The sequence below is a fragment of the Bicyclus anynana genome, chromosome 22, assembly GCF_947172395.1.
Source record: "Bicyclus anynana chromosome 22, ilBicAnyn1.1, whole genome shotgun sequence".
Taxonomy (NCBI): Eukaryota; Metazoa; Arthropoda; class Insecta; order Lepidoptera; family Nymphalidae; genus Bicyclus; species Bicyclus anynana.
The window spans coordinates 13,605,085-13,628,407 of NC_069104.1; the positions used below are offsets into that span (position 1 = coordinate 13,605,085).

Consider the following 23,323-nt stretch of genomic DNA (forward strand, 5'->3'; position numbering starts at 1 on the left):
GGTACTGGAACTCCTGAACGATTTACAAGATGAAGACAAGGGACATCTAATGGAATTCCTGAGTGGTTTACAGTAGCTACCTTGTGATTGAGCTTGATTTATTGGTATCGATGAGAACATGGTTCCACTACCATAATGGGCGTCCCACAGGGTTCAATTCTGGGTCCTTTTCTATTTTTAGTGTACATAAACGATTTACCATACCATGTCAGCGGCATATGTGAGATTGTACTGTTTGCTGATGATACATCCTTAATTTTTAAGTCCGACAGAAATAAAGATAACTCTGACGACGTAAACCGTGCCATATCGCATGTGTCGCATTGGTTCACTGCAAATAATCTACTTTTGAATGCCAAGAAAACAAAATGTATTGAGTTTTCATTGCCAAATGTTATAAAACTAGATAAGTCTATAAGGATCGATGGTGAAACACTGGAAATAGAGAGTTCCACAGTTTTCCTGGGAGTGACCTTGGATTGTAAACTTCAGTGGGGTGCTCATATAGAAAAACTGTCTGGTAAACTTAGCTCAGCGGCATTTGCCGTGAGAAAAATAAGACAGTTTACTGATGTCGATACAGCTAGGCTTGTTTATTTTGCGTACTTTCACAGCGTAATGTCTTACGGTATTTTATTGTGGGGCAAGGCTGCCGATATACAATCTATATTTGTACTTCAAAAAAGAGCAATTCGAGCAATATATCAATTAAAATCACGCGTGTCCCTTCGTCAAAAGTTTAAAGAAATAGGTATACTAACAGTAGCCTGTCAATATATATATAACAGTATAGTATATGTAAGACAAAATATTAATTTGTACAAACGAAAAGGAGATCTAAACCCACGTCTTACTAGACACGGGCATAAGTTAGTTATTTCTGCACATCGTCTCCAAAGAGTAAAAAAATCTTTTGTAGGTTTGGGTGTACTCTTCTATAATAAGATCCCCAAGACTGTGATGGACCTGCCAATGCATAGCTTTAAGCAATGTGTTAAAAAACATTTACTTAGTCGAGGGTACTACAACATTGATGAGTTCCTTAATGATAAAGATGCTTGGAGGCCGTTGGATCAGCTTCCACCTTCACACAGGAAGTAAAACTATAAGAAATGTAAACAGTAATTGTTATCAATTGTAAATTATAATACTGTATGACTTTTTCAAAAGAGCAACTGTTGAGTTTCTTGCCGGTATCTTCTCAGCAGGACCTGCCTTCCGAACCGGTGGTAGAATCTTTACAAATAGTCAACTGACGTGTCAAAAGTGCTTGTAAACTGAGCCTACTTGAAATAAATGATTTTTTGATTTTGATTTTGAACATTCCACCTAGATGGGTTGTGACTGTCATTAGGAGTATGGTGATTAAGTTAAGGACAGTTAAGAGAACTTTCATCGGTTTACAGTAGCTACCTTCTGTTAGGCTTATTTTATATGGTTAAATATACCAAAATGCTCAGTTTGTAAAAAAAATACCAAATTAAGATTACAGTTTTATATCTATACCTATACCTACTTGTACTAGCCATGATGGTGCATCAATTTAAGACGGAATTCAAGTTGCGTAATTAAGTCTAATAAGTAATGCTCTTTTGTCGTGTGTCCTACTCATTAGTTTGTTTAAATCTTAGTCAGACGACGCTATTACACGACTCATAGCAACGTACCTTTTCACTAAATCTGGTATGATTACACAAATTTAAAAAAGCGATAAATAATATCATTCTAAGTTTTATATATCATATTATGTACTAACTGATGATCAGTTTGAAGGCGGTGCTAAGTTGGTGATATGTTATAAATACGGGGATAATATACGGCCTATAGCCTTCCTCTATAAATGGGCTATTTATTATTATATATTAGCGCGTTCAATCAAACAAAAAACAAACTCTTCAGCTTTATGATATTAGTATACATTTCTAATGTACTTTGCTGCTCCGTGGAGTGCTTAGACCATGTGGAGTGTGGATTGTCTCATCTGTGGTTACAGGTTATTGGTGTCACAGATGACAAATGAAGATTGGTGTCTCGTTATATCCGTGTTAGGAGTATTAGTATTCTGTGTATCTGTATCTGTGGCTACATTTGAAGTTTGTGCTCTGTGGTTTTTCATTTTTGGTGTCTTGTCTATTTTTTTCTTTGTTTATTTTATTTTGTGTTCTATTTTCTTTTTCCTTTAATTTTCCGTTTATTTATTTCTTGTTACATATGTTTTGAGTTCAGTTCGTTTCTTTTCGATAATGGGGACGAGCACAATGGGCAGCGACTTACATTCGGACAAGCAGGACAAGCTCGTGAAGCTGCAGGCCAGGAAGAAGGAGCTCGAGCAGATGCTGGCGGCCAAGAACGAGGAGCTGTACCGGCTGTGCGTGCAGGAGGTGCAGCTGACGGGCGTCATGCCGCCCGAAGCGCCGCTCAGTCCCGACGCGCCTCGCGAGCGCGCCGCCAGCGTGCGCAGCGACGGCACCGACGCGCCCGACGGAGCCGACGCGCGGCGCCGCCGGCACCCCGCTCACCGTCTGTCCACGCCCGCGCGCCGCGCCGACGCCGGCTGCGCCAACTTCTTCCCCTCGCCGCCTCACGAGCGCGCCGACACCTTCTCGCTGCACAGCGCGCACGCGCCCGCGCGCGCCGCCCGCCCCGCCCACCCCGCCCACCCCGCGCGCCCGCGCGACGCGCACTTCAGCTCCAGCCACCCCGACATCGCGCACTACGCGCCGCCCGCGCCGCTGCTGTACCAGTACGCGGCGCAGCTCAAGGCGCACAGCCGCCACCTGGCGCCGCACCACCACCACCAGCCGCCGCTCGCCCGCCGCCGCACGGCGCTCACGCGCACGCAGACCTACCACCTCACCTCGCACAGCGACTACAGCCAGCACCTGGACGCCATGACGCCGCCGCCGCCCGTGCTGCGCCCGGCGCCCGCGCCCGCCACGCTGCCGCTGCGCGAGCGCGCGCGCCCGCTGCTGGTGGCCGCCGACGCGGACGCCGGCGCGTGCTCGCCACTGGCGCTGGCGGACGGGCGTGGCCGGGAGAAGCAGTGGTACGAGACGGCGCTGGACGCGCCCGCACGCGCAGAGGCGCCGCGGCGGGGCGCGGGCCTGCGGCGCACGCCGAGCGCTGGCGCCGCACAAACGTACGAGGTCATGGTGTCGTCGGGCCGCCACTCGGCGCTGCAGAGCCCGAGCTCCGCGCGCAGCCCGCCCGTGCTGTCGCCCGGTGCGGTGTCGCTGGAGTCGCCCAAGAACATGACAGTCATCGAGCAGGGCAAGTGCATCCCCTATCGAGAGGAGACCAAGCCATTTGAGATGTCGGACTTCTACAAATATTCCACAAAGTTCCGGCACGCTTCGGCCCCCAAGCCCGCCGCGGCGCTCCCCGGCGCGCCCGCCGGCGCGAGGTGCCCCCGGCTGCCCGTGGAGTTGCCCCCCCATGGCCCGGAGCAGTGGCACAGCTGTGGCAACTGAAGTAGTGGCAGCAGCAGCAGACCTCTCGTGTATACAGACTGCAGTTGTTAGTTGACCATACGAAGTGTTTGAGCGGAGGAGGCGCAGGTGCCCTGTGGACTCATTATTTTTTATATTTATATTATGTTATTAGTTTAGTTAGTACTTAAAATATTATGACAGGATCTCTAAAATATTTACTTTTATTTCATTATTGGACAGGTGACCAATGTGTACACTGGTGTATTGTTATGGTTCAATATTCAATAATATATGATTTGACAAGAAGCAAAGGGCCACCATATTAAGTAATGATGTAACATTCGCTCTGTGATATTTTTGATTTAAAGATATTCACTTATTTGCCTTACATTCAAGTGAAAGGACGCTGCACACCACAGCCTAGATGTGTACTGTTTATCAATAAACAAATTACAAATGAGGGTAGAAAACACATTTCATTTCATAACTTATTTATTTTAATTATTATATTGTTTGCTTATAAAATTAAATATATTGAATTGTTTTAAGCTTATAATCAAATATATTTTTATTAATATTAGAACAAGTTAATTACAATGACTAGCAATTTATACCCTCATTTTTAATTTGTTTGTTGATAAACTACACATTGAGTAGGGTTGTAGTTATGTAATTTATATGATAGTAGATATAAATATCTTCAAATTATGTTAAAATAACTAGGTGCACTCACATTTCAATGTAGTAAGTGTTGTGTGAATCACTCGCACTCATATTTACTGTCATTCTTGCTCTTCATTTGACAATGTACAATGAAACATTTGAAAGTAAATTTTTGTGGTAACTAAACACAATTTATGTTTTACAGTTAATTTCTTGAAACACTTGAAAAAAGCAACTTTGATATGTAGTGTCTTGTTTGGTCATTGTTGAGTAATGACCTTTAACATAAAAATTGTATTGATTGCCAGCGCCAACTGCTACACAAGTGGAATTTTGTGTTTTGTAATTGATAATCTAAGATAATTTTTTAAGCCTCTGTTTGTTTTTAGGCCACTTGAAGTCCAAAAGACCAAATAGCTCTTTGGCTTTGAGTCTAATTATTAACGAGTTTTCGTTTTTAGAACTTCGAGCCAAAATATATGACTAGCTTCTTTAAAAGGATCGCGTCTATTCTTAAAGGCTGAAAGGCTAAAAGCCGAAAGGGCTCTGAGCCCTAAAGAGTATAGGCTTTTTTTATTGTGAAGAAATTAAGTACCTACACACGTTTGTTATGGATGAGAATGTATGATTAGCTGTGTGACGTCATTCTAAATTATTGGATTTAGAATGACGTCACACAGCTAACCATACATTCTCATGGCAGATTAATTTTGGATTAAAATTTTAGATTCGAATTTTGGAGTTTGTTTGGATTCGAATTTTGGTATTATTGTAGATATTTACACGTTAGCAGGTTACTGGACACGTGTCGAGCGCGGTACGACACGACGTTTTGTGTAGGTACTTCCAATTCAGAATTACGGAGCAAGTTATCTGATATAATATATACTTCATAAACTATATTATAAAGAGGTAAAGTTTGTGGTATCGTAGGGACCTACAAACCGATTTTGAAAATTCTTTTAACACTCGTAAGCCACGTTATTTGTGAGTGTCATAGGCTATATTATGTTATCCCCGTATTCGGGAACGGAAACTACAGTGCCCGCCACGAGATATTGTGTTTGTGAAGTTAGCCACAAATGACTGCGCAATGAATGAATACCGGCACAAACGGCGCGGGCGGGGAGCCGACTAGTCACTAGACGAGAACGCGCGTCTAATGTCTATACTCATTCCTCGGCTAACTTCACAATCAAAGATCCGTGGCGAGCACTATACGCGGGTGAAACCGCGGGGCGACGGATAGTAGGTACACTAAAAGGAATATAGGAAAATTTATTTTTGTATTTATCTAGTTTGTAAAGCGTTCGGTGCGAAGAGCATCATTTGCCTAGGTTTAATAAATTTGTTTACTAAGTAGCTACTTTATTGTTTTATTTAGACTCGGCTTCCGATAATGCCTGGGCATAATATATTTTTTAAATTTTGATTCTTATAGATTGGCACAGATTAAAGAGTCTGTAGAGAGCCTAAGGTGAATTACAATTTAAATAAGCGCTTTAAAGTCATTTATTTATTAGAAATGCCTATAATGTCCTCAGAAAAACATTAAACATTTATAAGAGAAATAAATTTAAGTATAATCTTATAGTATAAAGTAGATAAAACCACCGCCTAGACAACGCTACTACAAAGAACCGCCCAAAGCGCTGCCGTGACTTGTGACCAGCCAGGTCAGCCTGAGCTGTAGTGTAGATAGCTGCCAAGTGTTGTGTACGTGTGGTGTCGGGACTCACGGGCGACTGTACATTGTGGAGATCGGGACACTACACCAGTGCTTGGCGGCGGCAGATACGAGCCCTACGTTAGTATTTCTCCGGACAAGCTTATGAGAGGTGTTTACATACTTAAACTTAGTTTTTCAAACTATATGTGTAGTACATTGTTATTAATAACAGGTCTATTGGCACAGAATACATTATGTAGGTACATTGAGTTCGCTCAGTGGGTGCGTCCCGCGGTCGCGCTCGTCGGCTGGCGGCGGCTCTCTCGCCGGGCGCCGCTCCACTCTGTACCTGAATTGAAAAGTTCTTTAGTTTTGTCGGGTCTGTAGAAAATATGGACTCCCAAGTGACCCGAAATTAACAAATATCTGTACAGTTTTATATATTAATGTATAGATCAATTGCGAAAGACTAAGTCGGCGCTTCGCACAAGGGGTAGTGTCGTTAACTCAGTATAGCTACTTTTTATTTTTCTGGTCTATGTATAGTCTACCCTCAACTCGTAACGTCACTCCCCTCTTCACACCAGTTCAACTCGTAAGTACTTGCCCGGTTATAGCATTTGTCTACCCACACGAGTATAACTACCTACCTGCGTATCCAAGTTCTTGAAAAATTCATCGAAAAATGAAGATTAACTACCGTATATTAAAAGTTTCTAAGTGACACACCTGCTCCCTGCAGCTGGCCGTTGACGCAGCCCTCGTCCCACACGTTGACGCAGCGCTTGCCGGGGTTGAAGTTGCCGTTGACGAAGTCGTCGTCGCGCCCCGCGCCCTGCAGCTGGCCGTTGACGCAGCCCTCGTCCCACACGTTGACGCAGCGCTTGCCGGGGTTGAAGTTGCCGTTGACGAAGTCGTCGTCGCGCCCCGCGCCCTGCAGCTGGCCGTTGACGCAGCCCTCGTCCCACACGTTAACGCAGCGCTTGCCGGGGTTAAAGTTGCCGTTGACGAAGTCGTCGTCGCGCCCCGCGCCCTGCAGCTGGCCGTTGACGCAGCCCTCGTCCCACACGTTGACGCAGCGCTTGCCGGGGTTGAAGTTGCCGTTGACGAAGTCGTCGTCGCGCCCCGCGCCCTGCAGCTGGCCGTTGACGCAGCCCTCGTCCCACACGTTGACGCAGCGCTTGCCGGGGTTGAAGTTGCCGTTGACGAAGTCGTCGTCGCGCCCCGCGCCCTGCAGCTGGCCGTTGACGCAGCCCTCGTCCCACACGTTGACGCAGCGCTTGCCGGGGTTGAAGTTGCCGTTGACGAAGTCGTCATCGCGCCCCGCGCCCTGCAGCTGGCCGTTGACGCAGCCCTCGTCCCACACGTTGACGCAGCGCTTGCCGGGGTTGAAGTTGCCGTTGACGAAGTCGTCATCGCGCCCCGCGCCCTGCAGCTGGCCGTTGACGCAGCCCTCGTCCCACTCGTTGACGCAGCGCTTGCCGGGGTTGAAGTTGCCGTTGACGAAGTCGTCATCGCGCCCCGCGCCCTGCAGCTGGCCGTTGACGCAGCCCTCGTCCCACACGTTGACGCAGCGCTTGCCGGGGTTGAAGTTGCCGTTGACGAAGTCGTCATCGCGCCCCGCGCCCTGCAGCTGGCCGTTGACGCAGCCCTCGTCCCAAACGTTGACGCAGCGCGTTGCACCTACTATATAATTATAAAATAATCTATGTGTTGTAATGTATTTTTAATTAATTGTTGTTATATTTGGAATAAAACTCTATAATTTATTGGCTGTAACGGACAATCACCTACAGCCGCCGGCATGGCACTGAGCGCGGCACGTGCACCAGACGAGAGCCCGAGCACACACAACAGAGACAACGCTCTCATTGTTGCAGGGGTTCCGTACTCCACGTGTCCACAGGCCGCTACAATACGCCGCAACAACTCGCCGCAACAACTCGCCGCAGGACCGTGATTAGTGCCACAGCGTCGACGACCGGCACAAACACCATGAACCATCGAATACTAAACCCGACCTTTTATACTTGTATCCTTGATGAAGTGATTGAGAACTACGTGTAGGTTATGAATATTGTATTTGATTGAAGTGGCACTCGATGACCACTCGAGATTACGCAAAATTTAATAAAAATTATAAGCACTCGTACCTACCTACCTATCGGTCGCATTGTGTCGCACATACTATGCTGTATAATAAGATCCGTTATCCGATCCCTATATTCATAATATGTATAACTGTAATAAGTAAAATTCTGTACATTGAAGATATTTTGAAAATTTTTATTGGAAATTATTTTTTCTCGATTTCTTGTCTGTCTGTCTGTCCGCATTTTTTATTGACTACTGAAACTACTGAACGAATTCAAATGAAACTTAAAAATGTTTGAGAACATAATACGGAGGTCATAGGATACTTTTTATAGCATAAATAAAATAAGAAGGAGGTTGAAAGTTTGTATGGAAAGTCCTCCTTTTTTAGAGTTACGGTTATAAATATTTGTCCATAAATCAAGAAAAAAATGCGAAATGTAATGTGATTCAAGAATTTTTAAAATTCAACCCCTGAAGGGCTAAAAGGGGTTGAAGTTTGTGTGAAAATAAAAAGTAAAATTGGTCTTCATACGCTTTGTCTACCATTTGTTCACGGTAGTATATTACATTGACTATCGATATAATGTGAAATGCAATAGGAATAAAAAATTAAACCTCTAAAGGTTTGAAAGGGGTTAGAATTTTTCTGAAATTAAAAATCTAACATTTTCAAGTCATATTTATAAATCGGTATAAGAACGGTAGGTTTACATGAAAAAAAATTCGAAAATTTACATAAAAAAAAATTCGAATTTATTTTATTTTATGAAAGTCCCTCGTTTGTGTAAAATTATGTTAACGGTAACAAATACATTGACTATCAATAGAATGTGAAATGCAATAGGAATAAAAAAATTAAACTCCTCAAGGTTGGTTTGAAAGAGGTTAGAATTTTTCTGAAATTAATAATATTACATTTTTAAGTAGTAGCCGAGGGTTTGTAATTTGGACTCCGCCAGTGGCTACAGCTGGGCATCTTACGCAAGCGAAAAAAACGGGCACTTTATTGTACACCGGGCTTCGGCCGGGGGATGTGTTTTGTATTTATTTTATATAAAACATACGAAAATCTAAATAGAAGCGGCGAAGGGGTTAAAGTGTACATCAATTTTCACGCGGAAGAAGTCGCGGGCATCTGCTAGTTAGGTAATAAAAAGTAGGATATCGAAGTTTTTAAGATGACGTGAAATTTTCATTTTATAATTCTTATATCTTGTCATTTTGATATTTTAGTACAATTTAATTTACTTTACGACATATTTTTACATAATTATACTTTTATATAACTGTGGATTTTTATCCTTAATAAATATTATTATTAGTAGTAGGTATCAAAAAACACCTCATGCGAAAAGAGTCTTTGAATATGGTTGAGCATTGAAAGTTACGTATAATCGCGCTCTCAGAACACGCTAGTTTGAATTTCATAATTTTCGACTTTTGAGCTACGTCGACTTAGTATCGAAAAAAATCGAACTCACCTGAAGCGAAAAGAGTCTTTGAATATGGTTAAGCATTGAAAGTTACGTATAATCTCGCTTTCAGAACACGCTAGTTTGAATTTCATAATTTTCGACTTTTGCGCTACTTCGACTTAGTATCGAAAAAATATCAAACTCACCTGAAGCGAAAAGAGTCTTTGAATATGGTTAAGCATTGAAAGTTACGTATAATCGCGCTCTCAGAACACGCTAGTTTGAATTTCATAATTTCCGACTCTTGGGGTACTTCGACTTAGTATCGAAAAAATATCGAACTCACCTGAAGCGAAAAGAGTCTTTGAATATGGTTAAGCATTGAAAGTTACGTATAATCGCGCTCTCAGAACACGCTAGTTTGAATTTCATAATTTTCGACTTTTGAGCTACGTCGACTTAGTATCGAAAAAAATCGAACTCACCTGAAGCGAAAAGAGTCTTTGAATATGGTTAAGCATTGAAAGTTACGTATAATCTCGCTTTCAGAACACGCTAGTTTGAATTTCATAATTTTCGACTTTTGCGCTACTTCGACTTAGTATCGAAAAAATATCAAACTCACCTGAAGCGAAAAGAGTCTTTGAATATGGTTAAGCATTGAAAGTTACGTATAATCGCGCTCTCAGAACACGCTAGTTTGAATTTCATAATTTCCGACTCTTGGGGTACTTCGACTTAGTATCGAAAAAATATCGAACTCACCTGAAGCGAAAAGAGTCTTTGAATATGGTTAAGCATTGAAAGTTACGTATAATCGCGCTCTCAGAACACGCTAGTTTGAATTTCATAATTTTCGACTTTTGCGCTACTTCGACTTAGTATCGAAAAAAATCGAACTCACCTGAAGCGAAAAGAGTCTTTGAATATGGTTAAGCATTGAAAGTTACGTATAATCGCGCTCTCAGAACACGCTAGTTTGAATTTCATAATTTCCGACTCTTGGGGTACTTCGACTTAGTATCGAAAAAATATCGAACTCACCTGAAGCGAAAAGAGTCTTTGAATATGGTTAAGCATTGAAAGTTACGTATAATCGCGCTCTCAGAACACGCTAGTTTGAATTTCATAATTTTCGACTTTTGAGCTACGTCGACTTAGTATCGAAAAAAATCGAACTCACCTGAAGCGAAAAGAGTCTTTGAATATGGTTGAGCATTGAAAGTTACGTATAATCGCGCTCTCAGAACACGCTAGTTTGAATTTCATAATTTTCGACTTTTGAGCTACGTCGACTTAGTATCGAAAAAAATCGAACTCACCTGAAGCGAAAAGAGTCTTTGAATATGGTTAAGCATTGAAAGTTACGTATAATCGCGCTCTCAGAACACACTAGTTTGAATTTCATAATTTCCGACTTTTGGGGTACTTCGACTTAGTATCGAAAAAAATCGAACTCACCTGAAGCGAAAAGAGTCTTTGAATATGGTTGAGCATTGAAAGTTACGTATAATCGCGCTCTCAGAACACGCTAGTTTGAATTTCATAATTTTCGACTTTTGAGCTACGTCGACTTAGTATCGAAAAAAATCGAACTCACCTGAAGCGAAAAGAGTCTTTGAATATGGTTAAGCATTGAAAGTTATGTATAATCGCGCTCTCAGAACACGCTAGTTTGAATTTCATAATTTTCGACTTTTGAGCTACTTCGATTAGTATCGAAAAAATATCGAACTCACCTGAAGCGAAAAGAGTCTTTGAATATGGTTAAGCATTGAAAGTTACGTATAATCGCGCTCTCAGAACACGCTAGTTTGAATTTCATAATTTTCGACTTTTGAGCTACTTCGACTTAGTATCGAAAAAATATCGAACTCACCTGAAGCGAAAAGAGTCTTTGAATATGGTTAAGCATTGAAAGTTACGTATAATCGCGCTCTCAGAACACGCTAGTTTGAATTTCATAATTTCCGACTTTTGGGGTACTTCGACTTAGTATCGAAAAAATATCGAACTCACCTGAAGCGAAAAGAGTCTTTGAATATGGTTAAGCATTGAAAGTTACGTATAATCGCGCTCTCAGAACACGCTAGTTTGAATTTCATAATTTTCGACTTTTGCGCTACTTCGACTTAGTATCGAAAAAATATCAAACTCACCTGAAGCGAAAAGAGTCTTTGAATATGGTTAAGCATTGAAAGTTACGTATAATCGCGCTCTCAGAACACGCTAGTTTGAATTTCATAATTTCCGACTTATGGAGTACTTCGACTTAGTATCGAAAAATATCGAACTCATCTGAAGCGAAAAGAGTCTTTGAATATGGTTAAGCATTGAAAGTTACGTATAATCGCGCTCTCAGAACACGCTAGTTTGAATTTCATAATTTTCGACTTTTGAGCTACGTCGACTTAGTATCGAAAAAAATCGAACTCACCTGAAGCGAAAAGAGTCTTTGAATATGGTTAAGCATTGAAAGTTACGTATAATCGCGCTCTCAGAACACGCTAGTTTGAATTTCATAATTTTCGACTTTTGAGCTACGTCGACTTAGTATCGAAAAAAATCGAACTCACCTGAAGCGAAAAGAGTCTTTGAATATGGTTAAGCATTGAAAGTTACGTATAATCTCGCTTTCAGAACACGCTAGTTTGAATTTCATAATTTTCGACTTTTGCGCTACTTCGACTTAGTACCGAAAAAATATCAAACTCACCTGAAGCGAAAAGAGTCTTTGAATATGGTTAAGCATTGAAAGTTACGTATAATCGCGCTCTCAGAACACGCTAGTTTGAATTTCATAATTTCCGACTCTTGGGGTACTTCGACTTAGTATCGAAAAAATATCGAACTCACCTGAAGCGAAAAGAGTCTTTGAATATGGTTAAGCATTGAAAGTTACGTATAATCGCGCTCTCAGAACACGCTAGTTTGAATTTCATAATTTTCGACTTTTGCGCTACTTCGACTTAGTATCGAAAAAATATCAAACTCACCTGAAGCGAAAAGAGTCTTTGAATATGGTTAAGCATTGAAAGTTACGTATAATCGCGCTCTCAGAACACGCTAGTTTGAATTTCATAATTTCCGACTCTTGGGGTACTTCGACTTAGTATCGAAAAAATATCGAACTCACCTGAAGCGAAAAGAGTCTTTGAATATGGTTAAGCATTGAAAGTTACGTATAATCGCGCTCTCAGAACACGCTAGTTTGAATTTCATAATTTTCGACTTTTGAGCTACTTCGACTTAGTATCGAAAAAATATCGAACTCACCTGAAGCGAAAAGAGTCTTTGAATATGGTTAAGCATTGAAAGTTACGTATAATCGCGCTCCCAGAACACGCTAGTTTGAATTTCATAATTTTCGACTTTTGAGCTACGTCGACTTAGTATCGAAAAAAATCGAACTCACCTGAAGCGAAAAGAGTCTTTGAATATGGTTAAGCATTGAAAGTTACGTATAATCGCGCTCTCAGAACACGCTAGTTTGAATTTCATAATTTTCGACTTTTGCGCTACTTCGACTTAGTATCGAAAAAATATCGAACTCACCTGAAGCGAAAAGAGTCTTTGAATATGGTTAAGCATTGAAAGTTACGTATAATCGCGCTCTCAGAACACGCTAGTTTGAATTTCATAATTTTCGACTTTTGAGCTACGTCGACTTAGTATCGAAAAAAATCGAACTCACCTGAAGCGAAAAGAGTCTTTGAATATGGTTAAGCATTGAAAGTTACGTATAATCGCGCTCTCAGAACACGCTAGTTTGAATTTCATAATTTCCGACTTTTGGGGTAGGTACTTCGACTTAGTATCGAAAAAAATCGAACTCACCTGAAGCGAAAAGAGTCTTTGAATATGGTTGAGCATTGAAAGTTACGTATAATCGCGCTCTCAGAACACGCTAGTTTGAATTTCATAATTTTCGACTTTTGCGCTACTTCGACTTAGTATCGAAAAAATATCAAACTCACCTGAAGCGAAAAGAGTCTTTGAATATGGTTAAGCATTGAAAGTTACGTATAATCGCGCTCTCAGAACACGCTAGTTTGAATTTCATAATTTCCGACTTTTGGAGTACATCGACTTAGTATCGAAAAATATCGAACTCATCTGAAGCGAAAAGAGTCTTTGAATATGGTTAAGCATTGAAAGTTACGTATAATCGCGCTCTCAGAACACGCTAATTTGAATTTCATAATTTGCGACTTTTGGGGTACTTCGACTTAGTATCGAAAAAATATCGAACTCACCTGAAGCGAAAAGAGTCTTTGAATATGGTTAAGCATTGAAAGTTACGTATAATCGCGCTCTCAGAACACGCTAGTTTGAATTTCATAATTTCCGACTTTTGGAGTACATCGACTTAGTATCGAAAAAAATCGAACTCATCTGAAGCGAAAAGAGTCTTTGAATATGGTTAAGCATTGAAAGTTACGTATAATCGCGCTCTCAGAACACGCTAGTTTGAATTTCATAATTTTCGACTTTTGCGCTACTTCGACTTAGTATCGAAAAAATATCAAACTCACCTGAAGCGAAAAGAGTCTTTGAATATGGTTAAGCATTGAAAGTTACGTATAATCGCGCTCTCAGAACACGCTAGTTTGAATTTCATAATTTCCGACTTTTGGGGTACTTCGACTTAGTATCGAAAAAAATCGAACTCACCTGAAGCGAAAAGAGTCTTTGAATATGGTTAAGCATTGAAAGTTACGTATAATCGCGCTCTCAGAACACGCTAGTTTGAATTTCATAATTTTCGACTTTTGCGCTACTTCGACTTAGTATCGAAAAAATATCAAACTCACCTGAAGCGAAAAGAGTCTTTGAATATGGTTAAGCATTGAAAGTTACGTATAATCGCGCTCTCAGAACACGCTAGTTTGAATTTCATAATTTCCGACTTTTGGAGTACATCGACTTAGTATCGAAAAATATCGAACTCATCTGAAGCGAAAAGAGTCTTTGAATATGGTTAAGCATTGAAAGTTACGTATAATCGCGCTCTCAGAACACGCTAATTTGAATTTCATAATTTGCGACTTTTGGGGTACTTCGACTTAGTATCGAAAAAATATCGAACTCACCTGAAGCGAAAAGAGTCTTTGAATATGGTTAAGCATTGAAAGTTACGTATAATCGCGCTCTCAGAACACGCTAGTTTGAATTTCATAATTTCCGACTTTTGGAGTACATCGACTTAGTATCGAAAAATATCGAACTCATCTGAAGCGAAAAGAGTCTTTGAATATGGTTAAGCATTGAAAGTTACGTATAATCGCGGTCTCAGAACACGCTAGTTTGAATTTCATAATTTCCGACTCTTGGGGTACTTCGACTTAGTATAGAAAAAATATCGAACTCACCTGAAGCGAAAAGAGTCTTTGAATATGGTTAAGCATTGAAAGTTACGTATAATCGCGCTCTCAGAACACGCTAGTTTGAATTTCATAATTTCCGACTTTTGGGGTACATCGACTTAGTATCGAAAAATATCGAACTCATCTGAAGCGAAAAGAGTCTTTGAATATGGTTAAGCATTGAAAGTTACGTATAATCGCGCTCTCAGAACACGCTAGTTTGAATTTCATAATTTCCGACTTTTGAGCTACTTCGACTTAGTATCGAAAAAATATCGAACTCACCTGAAGCGAAAAGAGTCTTTGAATATGGTTAAGCATTGAAAGTTACGTATAATCGCGCTCTCAGAACACGCTAGTTTGAATTTCATAATTTCCGACTTTTGGAGTACATCGACTTAGTATCGAAAAATATCGAACTCATCTGAAGCGAAAAGAGTCTTTGAATATGGTTAAGCATTGAAAGTTACGTATAATCGCGCTCTCAGAACACGCTAGTTTGAATTTCATAATTTCCGACTTTTGGGGTACTTCGACTTAGTATCGAAAAAATATCGAACTCACCTGAAGCGAAAAGAGTCTTTGAATATGGTTAAGCATTGAAAGTTACGTATAATCGCGCTCTCAGAACACGCTAGTTTGAATTTCATAATTTCCGACTCTTGGGGTACTTCGACTTAGTATCGAAAAAATATCGAACTCACCTGAAGCGAAAAGAGTCTTTGAATATGGTTAAGCATTGAAAGTTACGTATAATCGCGCTCTCAGAACACGCTAGTTTGAATTTCATAATTTTCGACTTTTGCGCTACTTCGACTTAGTATCGAAAAAATATCAAACTCACCTGAAGCGAAAAGAGTCTTTGAATATGGTTAAGCATTGAAAGTTACGTATAATCGCGCTCTCAGAACACGCTAGTTTGAATTTCATAATTTTCGACTTTTGAGCTACGTCGACTTAGTATCGAAAAAAATCGAACTCACCTGAAGCGAAAAGAGTCTTTGAATATGGTTAAGCATTGAAAGTTACGTATAATCGCGCTCTCAGAACACGCTAGTTTGAATTTCATAATTTTCGACTTTTGAGCTACGTCGACTTAGTATCGAAAAAAATCGAACTCACCTGAAGCGAAAAGAGTCTTTGAATATGGTTAAGCATTGAAAGTTACGTATAATCGCGCTCTCAGAACACGCTAGTTTGAATTTCATAATTTCCGACTTTTGGGGTAGGTACTTCGACTTAGTATCGAAAAAAATCGAACTCACCTGAAGCGAAAAGAGTCTTTGAATATGGTTGAGCATTGAAAGTTACGTATAATCGCGCTCTCAGAACACGCTAGTTTGAATTTCATAATTTTCGACTTTTGCGCTACTTCGACTTAGTATCGAAAAAATATCAAACTCACCTGAAGCGAAAAGAGTCTTTGAATATGGTTAAGCATTGAAAGTTACGTATAATCGCGCTCTCAGAACACGCTAGTTTGAATTTCATAATTTCCGACTTTTGGGGTACTTCGACTTAGTATCGAAAAAAATCGAACTCACCTGAAGCGAAAAGAGTCTTTGAATATGGTTAAGCATTGAAAGTTATGTATAATCGCGCTCTCAGAACACGCTAGTTTGAATTTCATAATTTTCGACTTTTGAGCTACTTCGATTAGTATCGAAAAAATATCGAACTCACCTGAAGCGAAAAGAGTCTTTGAATATGGTTAAGCATTGAAAGTTACGTATAATCGCGCTCTCAGAACACGCTAGTTTGAATTTCATAATTTTCGACTTTTGAGCTACGTCGACTTAGTATCGAAAAAAATCGAACTCACCTGAAGCGAAAAGAGTCTTTGAATATGGTTAAGCATTGAAAGTTACGTATAATCGCGCTCTCAGAACACGCTAGTTTGAATTTCATAATTTTCGACTTTTGCGCTACTTCGACTTAGTATCGAAAAAATATCAAACTCACCTGAAGCGAAAAGAGTCTTTGAATATGGTTAAGCATTGAAAGTTACGTATAATCGCGCTCTCAGAACACGCTAGTTTGAATTTCATAATTTCCGACTCTTGGGGTACTTCGACTTAGTATCGAAAAAATATCGAACTCACCTGAAGCGAAAAGAGTCTTTGAATATGGTTAAGCATTGAAAGTTACGTATAATCGCGCTCTCAGAACACGCTAGTTTGAATTTCATAATTTTCGACTTTTGCGCTACTTCGACTTAGTATCGAAAAAATATCAAACTCACCTGAAGCGAAAAGAGTCTTTGAATATGGTTAAGCATTGAAAGTTACGTATAATCGCGCTCTCAGAACACGCTAGTTTGAATTTCATAATTTCCGACTCTTGGGGTACTTCGACTTAGTATCGAAAAAATATCGAACTCACCTGAAGCGAAAAGAGTCTTTGAATATGGTTAAGCATTGAAAGTTACGTATAATCGCGCTCTCAGAACACGCTAGTTTGAATTTCATAATTTTCGACTTTTGCGCTACTTCGACTTAGTATCGAAAAAATATCAAACTCACCTGAAGCGAAAAGAGTCTTTGAATATGGTTAAGCATTGAAAGTTACGTATAATCGCGCTCTCAGAACACGCTAGTTTGAATTTCATAATTTTCGACTTTTGAGCTACGTCGACTTAGTATCGAAAAAAATCGAACTCACCTGAAGCGAAAAGAGTCTTTGAATATGGTTAAGCATTGAAAGTTACGTATAATCGCGCTCTCAGAACACGCTAGTTTGAATTTCATAATTTTCGACTTTTGAGCTACGTCGACTTAGTATCGAAAAAAATCGAACTCACCTGAAGCGAAAAGAGTCTTTGAATATGGTTAAGCATTGAAAGTTACGTATAATCGCGCTCTCAGAACACGCTAGTTTGAATTTCATAATTTTCGACTTTTGCGCTACTTCGACTTAGTATCGAAAAAAATCGAACTCACCTGAAGCGAAAAGAGTCTTTGAATATGGTTGAGCATTGAAAGTTACGTATAATCGCGCTCTCAGAACACGCTAGTTTGAATTTCATAATTTTCGACTTTTGCGCTACTTCGACTTAGTATCGAAAAAATATCAAACTCACCTGAAGCGAAAAGAGTCTTTGAATATGGTTAAGCATTGAAAGTTACGTATAATCGCGCTCTCAGAACACGCTAGTTTGAATTTCATAATTTCCGACTTTTGGAGTACATCGACTTAGTATCGAAAAAAATCGAACTCACCTGAAGCGAAAAGAGTCTTTGAATATGGTTAAGCATTGAAAGTTACGTATAATCGCGCTCTCAGAACACGCTAGTTTGAATTTCATAATTTCCGACTTTTGGGGTAGGTACTTCGACTTAGTATCGAAAAAAATCGAACTCACCTGAAGCGAAAAGAGTCTTTGAATATGGTTGAGCATTGAAAGTTACGTATAATCGCGCTCTCAGAACACGCTAGTTTGAATTTCATAATTTTCGACTTTTGCGCTACTTCGACTTAGTATCGAAAAAATATCAAACTCACCTGAAGCGAAAAGAGTCTTTGAATATGGTTAAGCATTGAAAGTTACGTATAATCGCGCTCTCAGAACACGCTAGTTTGAATTTCATAATTTCCGACTTTTGGAGTACATCGACTTAGTATCGAAAAATATCGAACTCATCTGAAGCGAAAAGAGTCTTTGAATATGGTTAAGCATTGAAAGTTACGTATAATCGCGCTCTCAGAACACGCTAGTTTGAATTTCATAATTTCCGACTCTTGGGGTACTTCGACTTAGTATCGAAAAAATATCGAACTCACCTGAAGCGAAAAGAGTCTTTGAATATGGTTAAGCATTGAAAGTTACGTATAATCGCGCTCTCAGAACACGCTAGTTTGAATTTCATAATTTCCGACTTTTGGGGTACATCGACTTAGTATCGAAAAATATCGAACTCATCTGAAGCGAAAAGAGTCTTTGAATATGGTTAAGCATTGAAAGTTACGTATAATCGCGCTCTCAGAACACGCTAGTTTGAATTTCATAATTTTCGACTTTTGAGCTACGTCGACTTAGTATCGAAAAAAATCGAACTCACCTGAAGCGAAAAGAGTCTTTGAATATGGTTAAGCATTGAAAGTTACGTATAATCGCGCTCTCAGAACACGCTAGTTTGAATTTCATAATTTCCGACTTTTGGGGTAGGTACTTCGACTTAGTATCGAAAAAAATCGAACTCACCTGAAGCGAAAAGAGTCTTTGAATATGGTTGAGCATTGAAAGTTACGTATAATCGCGCTCTCAGAACACGCTAGTTTGAATTTCATAATTTTCGACTTTTGCGCTACTTCGACTTAGTATCGAAAAAATATCAAACTCACCTGAAGCGAAAAGAGTCTTTGAATATGGTTAAGCATTGAAAGTTACGTATAATCGCGCTCTCAGAACACGCTAGTTTGAATTTCATAATTTCCGACTTTTGGAGTACATCGACTTAGTATCGAAAAATATCGAACTCATCTGAAGCGAAAAGAGTCTTTGAATATGGTTAAGCATTGAAAGTTACGTATAATCGCGCTCTCAGAACACGCTAATTTGAATTTCATAATTTGCGACTTTTGGGGTACTTCGACTTAGTATCGAAAAAATATCGAACTCACCTGAAGCGAAAAGAGTCTTTGAATATGGTTAAGCATTGAAAGTTACGTATAATCGCGCTCTCAGAACACGCTAGTTTGAATTTCATAATTTCCGACTTTTGGGGTACATCGACTTAGTATCGAAAAATATCGAACTCATCTGAAGCGAAAAGAGTCTTTGAATATGGTTAGGCATTGAAAGTTACGTATAATCGCGCTCTCAGAACACGCTAGTTTGAATTTCATAATTTCCGACTTTTGAGCTACTTCGACTTAGTATCGAAAAAATATCGAACTCACCTGAAGCGAAAAGAGTCTTTGAATATGGTTAAGCATTGAAAGTTACGTATAATCGCGCTCTCAGAACACGCTAGTTTGAATTTCATAATTTCCGACTTTTGGAGTACATCGACTTAGTATCGAAAAATATCGAACTCATCTGAAGCGAAAAGAGTCTTTGAATATGGTTAAGCATTGAAAGTTACGTATAATCGCGCTCTCAGAACACGCTAGTTTGAATTTCATAATTTCCGACTTTTGGGGTACTTCGACTTAGTATCGAAAAAATATCGAACTCACCTGAAGCGAAAAGAGTCTTTGAATATGGTTAAGCATTGAAAGTTACGTATAATCGCGCTCTCAGAACACGCTAGTTTGAATTTCATAATTTCCGACTCTTGGGGTACTTCGACTTAGTATCGAAAAAATATCGAACTCACCTGAAGCGAAAAGAGTCTTTGAATATGGTTAAGCATTGAAAGTTACGTATAATCGCGCTCTCAGAACACGCTAGTTTGAATTTCATAATTTTCGACTTTTGCGCTACTTCGACTTAGTATCGAAAAAATATCAAACTCACCTGAAGCGAAAAGAGTCTTTGAATATGGTTAAGCATTGAAAGTTACGTATAATCGCGCTCTCAGAACACGCTAGTTTGAATTTCATAATTTTCGACTTTTGAGCTACGTCGACTTAGTATCGAAAAAAATCGAACTCACCTGAAGCGAAAAGAGTCTTTGAATATGGTTAAGCATTGAAAGTTACGTATAATCGCGCTCTCAGAACACGCTAGTTTGAATTTCATAATTTTCGACTTTTGCGCTACGTCGACTTAGTATCGAAAAAAATCGAACTCACCTGAAGCGAAAAGAGTCTTTGAATATGGTTAAGCATTGAAAGTTACGTATAATCGCGCTCTCAGAACACGCTAGTTTGAATTTCATAATTTCCGACTTTTGGGGTAGGTACTTCGACTAAGTATCGAAAAAAATCGAACTCACCTGAAGCGAAAAGAGTCTTTGAATATGGTTGAGCATTGAAAGTTACGTATAATCGCGCTCTCAGAACACGCTAGTTTGAATTTCATAATTTTCGACTTTTGCGCTACTTCGACTTAGTATCGAAAAAATATCAAACTCACCTGAAGCGAAAAGAGTCTTTGAATATGGTTAAGCATTGAAAGTTACGTATAATCGCGCTCTCAGAACACGCTAGTTTGAATTTCATAATTTCCGACTTTTGGGGTACTTCGACTTAGTATCGAAAAAAATCGAACTCACCTGAAGCGAAAAGAGTCTTTGAATATGGTTAAGCATTGAAAGTTATGTATAATCGCGCTCTCAGAACACGCTAGTTTGAATTTCATAATTTTCGACTTTTGAGCTACTTCGATTAGTATCGAAAAAATATCGAACTCACCTGAAGCGAAAAGAGTCTTTGAATATGGTTAAGCATTGAAAGTTACGTATAATCGCGCTCTCAGAACACGCTAGTTTGAATTTCATAATTTTCGACTTTTGAGCTACGTCGACTTAGTATCGAAAAAAATCGAACTCACCTGAAGCGAAAAGAGTCTTTGAATATGGTTAAGCATTGAAAGTTACGTATAATCGCGCTCTCAGAACACGCTAGTTTGAATTTCATAATTTCCGACTTTTGGGGTACTTCGACTTAGTATCGAAAAAAATCGAACTCACCTGAAGCGAAAAGAGTCTTTGAATATGGTTAAGCATTGAAAGTTATGTATAATCGCGCTCTCAGAACACGCTAGTTTGAATTTCATAATTTTCGACTTTTGAGCTACTTCGATTAGTATCGAAAAAATATCGAACTCACCTGAAGCGAAAAGAGTCTTTGAATATGGTTAAGCATTGAAAGTTACGTATAATCGCGCTCTCAGAACACGCTAGTTTGAATTTCATAATTTCCGACTCTTGGGGTACTTCGACTTAGTATCGAAAAAATATCGAACTCACCTGAAGCGAAAAGAGTCTTTGAATATAATAATAATAATAATAATGATTTTTAATAAAGGCAAAAACACCCAGTATACAATATACATATTACATAAAAATTATAAAATAAAATAGTGCAAAAAATAATATATAATACAATTTAATTTTTACAATTAAAAACTTACGTGCTAACTGGGAAGGTTAAAAGACTCTTCCCAGGCGTCATCCTAGTCCGGAGTAAAGACTATTTTCTATTATGGTCTTGATGCACAGATAGCCAATATGTAAACAAAGGGCTGGGCATCCCGTCACAAACAGTCTGTAGAATGCTATTACGCGCTGTTCTAAGTCTCTCCCAGAAGGAGGCTACGCGTGTTCTTATAATAGCATAAAAGTCAGGCACTCCCGATTCTGCAAACATGCCTGAGGCACTGCAATACCTAGGCAGACCCATCAAGATGCGAAATGCATCATTGTATTGCACGCGTATTGCTGTGTAGGACTTTCTGCGGAAGTTTGTCCACAGTTGACAGGTATAAAAACACTGGCAATACGCGTTAAACAATGTTTGCTTGACGGGTCTGCTACTTTTGCCAAATCTGCGTGCTAGCATATTACATCGAATCGAAAGTGCCCTCCTTTCCCTCTCAATGTCATAGTCATCCCTCAGACGTTCATCGAGTATGTGTCCCAGATATTTAAATTTTGATACAACCCTAACCGCTGTTGCATTCAGTCTTACTTCAGGTATCCTCTCCGGACCTTTACCTGCGCGAAATACCATCATTTCCGACTTTTTAACATTATATTTCAGTCCATGGCCATTAGAATAATGCTCACACACTGAAATTAGTCTCCTTAGGCCGTTGATAGAGGGGCTGAGAACTACCATGTCATCCGCATAACTAAGGCTGTTAAAACAAGTACCTCCAACGTGACATCCGACTTTGGCAGCCCTCAGCTCCTGTATCAAACAGTTGATGTAAATATTAAAAAGATCCGGAGAGGTAATACCACCCTGGCGAACACCGCATTCTAATTTATAATTATTAGACGTCGCGTCGCCCCATTTTACGCTATTAATTTGATTTCCATACCAGAATCTCAACAGACCCACTAATTCATTGGGTACACGGGATTCGTACATCTTCGCCCAGAGAATTTCATAATTCACTAGATCGAATGCCTTGCTTAAATCCAGAAAACACGCGTATACCGATGTTTCACGACTCGTGTAATAGCTTACAGCGTGCTTTAAAGCAACAATAGCCGAGTCCGTTGAAAGACCAGGACGAAAACCAAACTGTGCATCTTCAATGACTACATTCTTCAGCAGTTCGGGTTGTATCAAACGTTCTAGAATTTTACCTGTAATAGTTCCCAACGAGATTGGACGGTAGTTATCTGCTGAGCCTAGATCTCCAGTCTTGTTCTTAGCAATTGGGACAACTATAGTCTTCATTAGGTCTTTCGGGAGGTAAGAAAACCTTAAGCATAGATTATAAAAACTACACAATTTACTGTGCAATCTATGACCTCCATATAAGACATATGAATAGAATATGGTTAAGCATTGAAAGTTACGTATAATCGCGCTCTCAGAACACGCTAGTTTGAATTTCATAATTTTCGACTTTTGAGCTACGTCGACTTAGTATCGAAAAAAATCGAACTCACCTGAAGCGAAAAGAGTCTTTGAATATGGTTAAGCATTGAAAGTTACGTATAATCGCGCTCTCAGAACACGCTAGTTTGAATTTCATAATTTCCGACTTTTGGGGTACTTCGACTTAGTATCGAAAAAAATCGAACTCACCTGAAGCGAAAAGAGTCTTTGAATATGGTTAAG

At 39.7% G+C, this 23,323-nt stretch overlaps 2 protein-coding genes across 2 annotated transcripts; one reads left to right on the forward strand and one right to left on the reverse strand.

Annotated features, from left to right (window-relative positions):
- Positions 1-1,956: 1,956 nt before the first annotated feature.
- LOC128199333 (translation initiation factor IF-2) lies at positions 1,957-5,460 on the forward strand. Its single transcript, XM_052888399.1, has one exon. The coding sequence runs from the start codon at positions 2,244-2,246 to the stop codon at positions 3,468-3,470; it is 1,227 nt and encodes a 408-aa protein (XP_052744359.1). The 5' UTR covers positions 1,957-2,243; the 3' UTR covers positions 3,471-5,460.
- Positions 5,461-5,594: 134 nt separating this feature from the next.
- Positions 5,595-22,936, reverse strand: LOC112053065 (uncharacterized). The gene is made up of 3 exons (XM_052888303.1): positions 22,402-22,936; positions 6,493-7,488; positions 5,595-6,112 (listed from the first exon to the last, which is right to left on the reverse strand). Exons 1-3 carry the CDS (start codon positions 22,934-22,936, stop codon positions 6,039-6,041), a joined length of 1,605 nt encoding a protein of 534 aa, XP_052744263.1. The 3' UTR covers positions 5,595-6,038.
- Positions 22,937-23,323: the final 387 nt, after the last annotated feature.

What these genes read in the sequence shown, in the direction of transcription:
- LOC128199333 (XM_052888399.1), top strand. Translation starts at nt 2,244, where the DNA reads ATGGGGACGAGCACAATGGGCAGCGACTTACATTCGGACAAGCAGGAC.
- LOC112053065 (XM_052888303.1), bottom strand. Translation starts at nt 22,936, where the DNA reads ATGAAGACTATAGTTGTCCCAATTGCTAAGAACAAGACTGGAGATCTA. An exon ending in AGTCGGATGTCACGTTGGAG is followed by an intron (nt 7,489 to 22,401) that starts GTACTTGTTTTA and finishes CAATTAATTAAA; the next exon opens with AATACATTACAACACATAGA. An exon ending in CGGCCAGCTGCAGGGAGCAG is followed by an intron (nt 6,113 to 6,492) that starts GTGTGTCACTTA and finishes TTTTCAATTCAG; the next exon opens with GTACAGAGTGGAGCGGCGCC.